General features: G+C 38.4%; 1 protein-coding gene across 1 annotated transcript; it reads left to right on the forward strand.

Annotated features, from left to right (window-relative positions):
* The first annotated feature begins 8,362 nt into the window (after positions 1 to 8,362).
* On the forward strand, positions 8,363 to 9,089 carry LOC102877312 (peptidyl-prolyl cis-trans isomerase H-like). Its single transcript, XM_006880810.1, has one exon. The coding sequence runs from the start codon at positions 8,363 to 8,365 to the stop codon at positions 8,921 to 8,923; it is 561 nt and encodes a 186-aa protein (XP_006880872.1). The 3' UTR covers positions 8,924 to 9,089.
* Positions 9,090 to 10,574: the final 1,485 nt, after the last annotated feature.

Genomic DNA, 10,574 nt, shown 5'->3' on the forward strand with positions numbered 1-10,574 from the left:
ATAGACTCAAAGTCATATTTTGGTTGCCTCGGATTTGGTTTAATTTTCCTCAGCTTTAGCTTGAATCTGCATATGAGTAGTTGGTGGTCTGTTCCACAATCAGCTCCTGGCCTAGGAAATCTTTTTAAGACACCCAGAGATAGAAATTTGTTATTCTCTGAGTGGGATTTCTGTTCAGATGGTTTTATGAGGTCAATGTGTCCCATCAGTTGTTCCAGGTCAGGCTTCCGTTTGCACTGTCCCACAAGGCTGAAGAAGTCAGATGATTAGAAGAACGTGTACAGGACAAAATTGTGTCTCTGGAACACTTTCCCAAGGAAGAATACTGGTTGCATAAATCTAAGTTGCATCTCTTTAAACATTTGAAGCCAAGATTCTCTTGTTCTGTTTACAATTGTTACTGTTATTGTTGTTGGGAGGGGTCATCAAGTGGAATATTATTCATAAAGGTCCTATGAACCATATAGATCAGAACCCTGTCTTATCTTGTGCCGTCCATATCCTTTCTGACATACTTTGTCCCATTGCTGCAATCACTGTATCAATGCATCTTGTTGAGGTTTTTCCTCTCCTCCACTGACCTTCCCACCTTTGCAAGCACCATGTCCCTTTCTAAGAAATGTTGTTGACCGCTTCGAGTTGAGCACAACTCATAGTGACTCTATCAACAAAAGGACTGAAGCCCTCTACAACTATCGACATTTATCAAAGTTCATAAAGTTTCCAGAGGCACGTTATTTAGGAAGTGGATGCCACTCCTGCTTCCAAACCTGTCATAATATATTCTTGTTGTTATGTGCCATTGAGTTTCCTGTGATGCATAGCAAGGAATAACCCCTCTTAATTATTTTGGTATGCCAAAATTCCATTCATTTTTAAATTTCTTTTTCTCTGATTTAATTTCTTTGAGTTATCATTAAAATAACATATTAGATAACTGTAAATAGAACTCCAAATGGAATAATTCTCCAAATATTGAGCAGATTTCCTTTTGGTCAATAGGACAGTAAATAGCATGTGTCACCAATTTCATATATAAGGGACTTGATCTAAATAGAGAGAGCTTTGAAAAAATAAATATGCAAAACATTTAAGAATTCTTTCTTGTATTTTTCTTGTACATTACATTCCAAGAATTTTCACCCAATCTCAAGAAAAAGTAACAAACTGGAAACCTATGAAAATGTATTTGATGAAATCCTGAGTTGTAGTCTCATTTAAACTCTTTCTACTTTTTCTCTCTCTTCAAATTTGAAGCACTGTCTTTAAAACTGTTACATACCCAGAAGGGTTGGCAGGATTGGGACTAGAATAAAATAGGATACGGTTTGTAAAATCATCTTCATATATTTGAATAAGGTATGCGTCCCCCTCTCAAAACTGATTCTGTAAAGTGGCTCTTATAGCAGTTGTTAACACCATAGTGTGAGTATAATGCAATGTGCTATCTCTCTCAGTAATATTTGCATTTTGGATCCTATTTCTAATTGTAGAATGTAATGATCTGTTCCAGATAAAAGAATTTTAAGTTTAAGCCCAGAAATTATTTTTGAGCTCTATTTGATCACCTTTTTTTTGGTAGCTAGCTTTAAGGCAAGACTCAAGAAAGTAGTTTTTCTTGAGAGAAAATTCTCCTGCCAATTTTGCTTTACAAAACTACATTGTTTTACATTATGTATGTTAATCAATGCACTTGGAGACTGTAGGGAGCTGGAAGGACTTAGAGCTGGAAGGACTTTAAAGTTTATCTAATCCAATCCTCTCATTCCAGAGATTTCAAAATAATAAATCTACAGCTGTCTTTAAATTAATGTTTGATCCAAACAAACTCAGAGTTTCATAGTGACCATTCCTTCCCTCAGATGAGCCTCCATCAGTGGCATAATGTACAGCTATCACTGACATTTTGCTCTTTTCTATCTAGGCATCTGCAGATGCACCAACCTATAGGTACAATCCTTGAGAGGATACTGTGGGAACAGCCAGCATGGTTTGTGTGTCCTGGTTTTCTTCAGTAATGGTGATGAGTTTGTTTTAACCAGTGCATGATGACTCTCTGTGTCTCCTTATTGGCCAGTAGTAAACATGTGTGCAACAGCAGGCTGGGATTGGGACTGAAATCTGTGGCCTACTGTCTGAGCCACATGGGGAGAAAGCCTGCTCTGAACTTCCTTAGCAAAGAGCTCTACCCAAGGAGCTAACCCACCACATGCATATAAACAGGCACACATCCATTTTAAAAAGACGTCTTTTAACCATTATTGGCACATTTTTTTAGCAAGTGAATGCTAACACATTATCAAGTTTCCCAGCAATTATTCAAATCATTAGAATGTACTAGGCTTCTCTCTTTCTGTGCCTGAAGATTGTGTTGAGTTGTTGACTGGTGATGTGAATGAACGGCCTAAGGAGTGGGGTGGAATTGATTCTGATTATTAGGAACAGACCTCACATAGGCCCTGGCATGATCTACAAGGCTTAACACTCCAAAGCTAGAGATTACAAGTTACCCATGACATGATGGAATTTGCTTTTTAATGAGTGTATTTCATCTTAACTCATGTTGTCATGTGGAGCCATGATGTCACCTAAATGCAGTTAAACCGTAAAAGGTGCCATGTTCTCCTACTAAAATATTATTAGCATTTTACTAGGCTCCTGTAACCTATAATAAGAGGCAAAGAGAGAATCCAGATAGCTAAGTTTCTCCCTTTCTATGATGGAAAGGAATTTAGCCTGTCTTTGAGAATATCATACAATTGGAAGGTTATGTAACAAAGACAATGTTGTTCAAGATTTAAGAAGAAGAAACTCAGAAAATAAAATCCAAACAGTGTATATAAAATAAGATCCAAACAGCCTGGATCTTCAAGAGCTTGAAAGTCTAGCTGTAAATCACACGTGTTGGATAAGAATGTATCTTGGCAGCAGACATGTAAAATAATCTTTGTTTCTTAGTAAGAAAACCCAAATGTCCCCACCTTGTCATTTTTGTCATTATGGTCGTCAGCATCATGGCCAACAACATTAACTGAGCACCTTCTTATTTCATTTCCAGTTCTTTTGGCTTAGTTTCTAGGGTTTCCATGATTCCTTCTAGATAAACTCACACCAGCTAGATAGTACATTAAATGTATATTTACATGATACAGACTTAAATTATTTTCTAATAAATTATCATAAATTATCTTGCAAAATAATAAACTCATCTATGTTTAATATTCCCAAAGTGAAGGCCAGGATTTCCAAAGCATGCTATATCTACAACTGGTTAGATGTAACGGCAGTACATTGAACACACCTGAATACACTTTGATTAACGTATGCTGCAAGCTATAAGTAGTTCATCAGATTAGTCCTTTCATAAATGCTATTACTTAGCATAAGGCTGTTTATGTTATTGTTCTGTATCACCCAATTGGAACCAACCCATAGGTGGCCTTCTGGTGTCAGACGCAGCAAATTGCATGAGAAGTGATTGTCCTTCCCCCGCCCCCCATTGGAGCAGCTGGCAGATTCAAACTTTGTGCTTTTGGCTTGGCAGTGTATCTCCTTACCACTAAGCCACCAGGGAGTTTAGTAAAAAAAAATAATTAATAATAGTACCAAAGGTATTGCTATATTATCCAGTCAGAACGGACTCATAGCTGACCCTCCGGTGGGTTTTGGAGGCAGTACATAATACAAGAGGAGATTCTCTTTCTCCCTCAGAGCAGCTGGAGGATTTGAACTGTGTGCCTTTGGGTTGGCAGTACAACTTCTTACCACTAAACCACCAGAGTAGTAATTGGCACAAACAATAAAAATGGCATTGGAAGTTTAGAGAGTACCATAACAGGCGTGGCATTCCATCCTAAGCAACATGCCTCTGAAAACTCTATGAACTTTGAGAAATGACAGTTATTCAAAGGCTTCTGGTCTTTTGTTCATAGGGTTGCTATGAGTTGTGCTAGACTCGACAACAATCAACAATACAACATCATAAATATCATTTTCATGACATTTGTTAGTCATTTGATATGTACAAGAAACTGCATCATAGATTGTCTCAATCTTCATAATACCACTTTAAAGGAGGTAAGCTATTTATACCTATGGAACACTCTGGAGGTCTAGTAGTAAGAAGATGAGCTGTAATCCTGAAAGCCTGTGGTTCAGATCCACCAGCTGCTCCACAGGAGAGGAATGTGCATTCTCCTCCCACGCATTTAACTGCTTCTGAAAACCTGCTGGACAGTCAGCTGTGGGGTGATTGCTACTTGATAGCACACAACAACAATATGGACTGGTTGAGAAAATGGAAGGTTTCTTTGTTGAACAAGTATGCAAGTTTCCTCACTGCTAAGGGCCTCCCGTTGCTGTCAAGTCAATGCCAACTCATAGTGCCCTTATAGAATATGATAAGTGTGATCAGAGGGTTTCCAATACAGCAAATATTTAAAGAAGCAGGCTGTTACATTTTTCTCCTATGCAGAAGCTGGTAAATTCAAACCCTTGACCTTTCCGTTAGCAATGGGACACTAAGCCACTGCACCATGAGGGCTTTCACTGAAGGTCACACTGTGATTCCAGTCAAGCAATGATATTCTTAGAACCATTCCTTTTCATCTCTGTAATGAACCTTCATTTTCACTTATCAATTAAGGTCTTAATTACAAAATCATACCGATTGCTCTTCAGTTCCTATATATTACCATTTCTAACCACCTTCTTGTTGTTGTTAGGTCATTAAGTACAACTCATGGCAACACCATGAACAACAGATCTGAGTCCCGTCCTATCTTGTGCCATCCCCACAATCTGACACACTCAAACCTCTTGCTGTAGTCATTGTGTTGACCCACCAGATGGAGAGTCTTCCCACCCTTCACCACCTTTCAAAGCATGATGTTCCTCTCCAAGGAAGAGGCTCTCCTAGCAATATACCCAAAGTATGTGAAACAAAGCTTTATCATCTTTGCTCCTAGGAGCGCTCTGGCTGCACCTTCTCCAAGGCATATCTGTTTGTTCTTTTGGCAGTCCATAAGATGCTCAGTATTCTTCTCCAACAACACAGTCCAAAGACATCAATTTTCCTTCTGTCATCCTTAGTCATTGTCCAGCTCTCAGATGTATAACAGGTGACCAAAAAGACTATGGCCTGAATCAGTTGCACCTTAGTTCTCAAACTGGCCTCATTGTTCCTCAATAATTTGTAGTGGTTTCTGGTTGTAGACTTTCCCACTGCAACCCATCTCCTTATCTCCTGACTGCTGGTACCAAGTGTATTGATTATGGGAACAGCAACTATAATGTTGTTCTTGCTGCTGCTGCTGCTGCTGCTGCTGCTGTTGTTGTTATGTACCGTTGAGTCCCTTGTGACTCATTGTGACCCTATGTACAACAGCCCTGAAACCAGTCTTGTGCAAACTTTACTGTCTCTGATACACCTACCCACATTGCCCCAGTCACTGAATCAATCCATCTCATCGGTGGTCTCCCTTTCTTTCTCTATTCCTCCACCATTTCACGCATGATGTCCCTCTCCAGAGATTGGTGCCTCCTTGCAACACACACAAAGTATGTCAGACGAAGCCTCAGAATCCTTGCCTCCAAAAAGCAGTCTGGCTTCACCCTCTCTAGCTCAAACCTGTTTGTTCTCCTGGCAGTCCATGGTATATTCAGATACTCTTCTCCAGTACCACACCTCAAAGACATCAATTCTCTTTCTATCATCCCTAGTCATTGTCCAGCTATCTGATGCATAGCAAGCAACTGTGAAGACAGACTATGGCCTGGATCAGGCACACCTTAGTCTCCAGACTGACATCATTGCTCTTCAGTACTCTGGAGAGGTCCCTGACAGCTGACTTTCCCAATGCACATTATACTCCCACTCCCTTCTTTCCCCCAGTTCACTTTATTGTTTAATATCTGTTCATTCATCTGATTTCCTGGGTGCTGGTACCAAAAGTGATGTTTGTGGAGCCAAGCAAACTAAAGCTGTTAACAATCTCAATCTCTTCACCATCCATCATGATGCTGCCAATCAGCCCAATGGTGAGAATCTTTGTTTACTTTATGTTGAGCTTTAATTCATATTGAATTGAATTGAGCTTCAATTCGTATTGCTGCGGTCCTTGACCTTCTGCAGCAAGTGCTTGATTGAGGTCCTCTTCAGTTTCAGCTTACAGGGTTGTGTCATCTGTATAATTCGGGCAGTTGATGAACCTTCCTTCAACCTTAATAGAACAGAAGATTTTCCTATATTTAAGGAAATACTTCATAGTCCACTTCCTCTTTTTCTGTCCTACAGCAGAAATGGATCCCTGGTTAATCCCTATGCCTCTTAAACAAGAACACATAGTTATGTTGTATCCTCAAAGACTTTGTCTCTAGACAGAGCAAAACAACCTCAGTTCATTGGGTTTTTACAAATTCTACTTTAACACTCTCACATAAATTAAGTGACTTTCTGCATCTCTCATTAGTTATAGAGGACAGGCTTACACATAATCCTCCAAAGTTTCACCAATGTAGAGAATAGAGGATGTTCAAACTAAATAGCTCCATGAACATTACTGGGGCTATGACTATTTTGGATAATGTGACTTAAAGACATTTCCACTGTTTTCAATTACAGTGTATTTGCCTAAAAGGGATGTGTTAAGCAATATAGTGCATAACACAGACCAAGATGCCAGTGGTTTACCAGGAGTCCACAAGCCCATAGCCATCCTATGAGGTATAATGCAAAATAGTCCTGAGTAGGACACAGTGTCATTTGAAGAATATAAGATCAATCTTCCTACAAAATTCAGAAAGGCTTCAATTCACAGAAAAATTACCCATATCGTCATAGCAGGGTGTCATTTCTGAGGGAATCACAAGCCAATTGACCACTTTGAAAGATAATTCTTTTCTTTAATAATTGTTTTTATTTTAATTGTGATTTTAACAAAAGTTTACAGAAAAGTTAATATTTCATTCATTCATTCTTGCACATTTTACTTCCCTACCTCCTTTCCCCCAGTTCACTTTATTGTTTAATATCCATTCATTGTTGCACAATTACCTCCTCCACACACACCCCTCTCAGGGCCTTTTTGCAATGTTCTTCTTTTACTGGGCTACTGTCATTATGCTCCACAAAATTCACTCTACCCTAAGTCACTGCTGCTAGCAGACATCATAGTTTAAGGCAAGTCTGACTTAGAGGAAGTACAACCAGTGCACTCCTTGGATGCAAGGCTGGTGAAACTGTGACTTAAGTACTTTGGGCGTATTATAAGCATTTCCCAAATTTTGGAAAAAGAAATTATGTTGGGAACTGTGGAAGGTCAGAGAAATAGAGGAAGTCCCTCAACAAGATGGACTGCCACAATGAACTATGAGCTCATATTTAACTATGAACTCAAGCATATCAGAGATCATGAGGATACTGCAAGGTAGGGCAAGGTTCACATCTGTTATTGGTAGGGTCACTATGAGTTATAGTAGATGCAATAGCACCTAACAACAACAGAAAAATGTTACCAGAGGGCCTAAAACACCTACATGTTGTAGGTTCTTGACAAAATTTGTTTATGTAATAATACTGTATGTTTAACAACTTGGTTAACATTATCACCATCTTCATTCACTTTTATTTCAAATGCAGCCAAAATCCCAGCAGGAGTTGGAGAGGATGGGAATCCTTGTACAATAAAATGCTTAATTAGTTCCCAGAGCCTAGAAATGGAATGAGTCACATAGCGTGCTTAGAAAGAGAAGTCAGATCTATTTGGGTTGGTATGCTAAAACTAGCTAATGGTTCACTTGATCCAACCTCAGTAAAGTTGGGGAAAAGACAAGAGTTGAACAGGGATTTAAAAAAAAAATTGTCCGGTGAAATAATTTTACATACTTCTTGAATTCTTGGAGTAGTTTGATTATTTGTAACTTTTTAAACATAACATTACTGTCTTCCGGAGGGTATGTATGAGTCAGTCTCAACAGTACACAAGTCCAAATCCAAAAGAAGTCATTTTTGCAGGAAACAGGACAATGTACCATTAACTTAAGCAATTAAAAGTTGGGCAGTACATAAAGTAAATTGGCTAATTCATTTGCTGTACTCACTTCTAGCTGCAATTATCCTATCTATGGTTGCCTGAATGGAAAAAGATACTAGGAATTTTTTTTTTACCTAAGGAAGTAAGTCAACATCGAATGATGGCAATTGGCCCACCGGAAACAAATAAGATTCTTTCTCCTTTTATTTTTCTAAGAGTTGTTTTCAAATTATAGTGCTGCTAGCACTGATGGAGCAGGAATAGATATAATTAGAACTAGTAACCATGTTTGGTCTTACTCAGTATGGATAAACTAAGAAACTTTTTTCATGGTAGCCCCTGCCTTACCTAAAGTAGCTGTTTCTGAAAATTCAAGCCCTGTCAACCAGGTCGTGTTCTTTGATGTCAGCATTGGTGGCCAGGAAGTTGGCTGCATGAAGATCGAGTTTTTTGCAGATGTTGTGCCTAAAACGGCCGAGAACTTTAGGCAGTTCTGCATAAGAGAATTCAGAAAAGATGGAGTTCCAATAGGATACAAAGGGAGCACTTTCCACAGGGTCATAAAGGATTTCATGATCCAGGGTGGAGATTTTATTAATGGAGATGGTACTGGAGTTTCCAGCATTTACCGAGGGCCATTTGCAGATGAAAATTTTAAACTGAGACACTCAGCTCCAGGCCTGCTTTCCATGGCAAACAGTGGTCCCTGTACAAATGGCTGCCAGTTCTTTATCACCTGTTCTAAATGTGATTGGCTAGATGGGAAGCATGTGGTATTTGGAAAAATTATTGATGGACTTCTATTGATGACAAAAATTGAGAATGTTCCTACAGGCCCCAACACTAAACCCAAATTGCCTGTGGTGATATCACAGTGTGGAAAGATGTAGCATAGACAAGACTAACTCAGGCTCCTTCTGGGTGATGATCTTGATAAAATCGTCTGGATTGGCCCCTGAGTCTTCTTCCCTGCCTATTGCTGCTCCACTTGATCAAGAGACCTTGGAAGTATCAAAGTCAAGACAAAAATTGTATGTTTGTGTTTTTATTTGTAAATAAAGTGGGAGGTTTCTTTTTTTTTTTTTAAAGAAAAAAAGTAGCTGTTCCCATTGATTTTCTTTTTAAATCTTTAATTAGAAATATATTCTATAAGTTTCAGCATTTCACTCTTTTGTGTTGCTAGGAATCACTGAGTCAACTACTACTCATACTGTCCCTATAAACAATAGATCTGCACCTTGCTTTATCCAGTTCAAACCTCATCATTTCTCATATGTTTATCATTACAGGCCCTGCGTCAATCCATCTGTTCAAGCTCTTCCCCTCTTTCTCTGACCCTCTGCATTTCCCAGTATGATGTCTTTTTTCTAAGGACAGACCTCTCCTGACAACATTCCCAAAGCATGTGAAATGAATTTTCACCACCCTTATCTCTGCCAAACTCTTTTTAAGAATATCTTTCAACCTAATGAAATGTTTAAAAATTGTATATGTGGAAAGATAAAGACTAATTTTTAAATTTAGGAGCTAATTAAATCTATAATATTAGATTTATTTAAATTTTACTTTAAGTTCTTGAATGAATATAATGTTATGAACACACTGCATATACTATAGACACAGCTGATTACATCAAAGATAATTAACATCTAATTTTGTAGAAGTTGAGTTTTTAATTTATGCACACACTATCTGTTAGTACACTTCATTCTGAGAAAATGTAAAAGTAACTACCATTCATTGGGAAATTGAAAGTTCAGTGCCAAGCCACTAACTGAGAAGGTCTAGGGTAGAAGGTTCTAGCAAACCCTCTGGCTAAGTTGGAGATGATTGCAACTCTGTTGAAATAATGTGCATATGATTTCCCCAAAATAGTAACATCACATGGCATTTGTAAATGTGCCAAGTTCTCCAAAACTTTTACCCAGAGAAAATGTTTAAGGAAAGAAATAGAAAGTTATGCTGTAGACTAAAAAGCCATCTTGTAAGTAATTACATGCTCATTAATGATGATAAATTACATTTCTCAGGATTTTTATACTTCTTCTATGACTTATGAGAAGATGATTGGTAGTATTTTTCTTTCCATTGATACTAGAAAAGTTTCATCCAGGCCATAGATGTCAGTTTGGAATAAAACAACTTTGAGTATGAACTGGAGCCAAAACAGGTGGTGAGAGAGTGTAGCCGCTAAGATGTTAGACAGAAAAATAAGGGTTGGGGGTAGGGGATGTAGAGCATTACTGAAGACCAGTTCATGCCACTGGTAGTACAGCTGTGCAGAATAAAAATCAAATGTGATCAAAATTGAAATTGACAACCTGAAGACAAGTGGAAGGCCAAGTAGAGAGAGACAGACAGTTTGTTGAGAAAGCTTGGCACCCACAAGTTTAGCCAGAGCATTGTGCAAGGAAAATAAAATGCAGATGGGGAGAAAGAGAATGGAGACATGGTAAAGAGAAAAAGAAAATGAAGAAAGAGAGATTATAAATGTCAAGTCATTCAGTGGATCTCTGAGGTAGAAAGGTTGCATGAAGCTGT

Source organism: Elephantulus edwardii, unplaced genomic scaffold (assembly GCF_000299155.1).
Source record: "Elephantulus edwardii isolate Elephantulus edwardi_28Jun2011 unplaced genomic scaffold, EleEdw1.0 scaffold00010, whole genome shotgun sequence".
NCBI lineage: Eukaryota > Metazoa > Chordata > Mammalia > Macroscelidea > Macroscelididae > Elephantulus > Elephantulus edwardii.

Bases quoted from the DNA above. Each gene is read 5' to 3' on its own strand.
- LOC102877312 (XM_006880810.1), top strand. From the start codon at position 8,363: ATGGTAGCCCCTGCCTTACCTAAAGTAGCTGTTTCTGAAAATTCAAGC.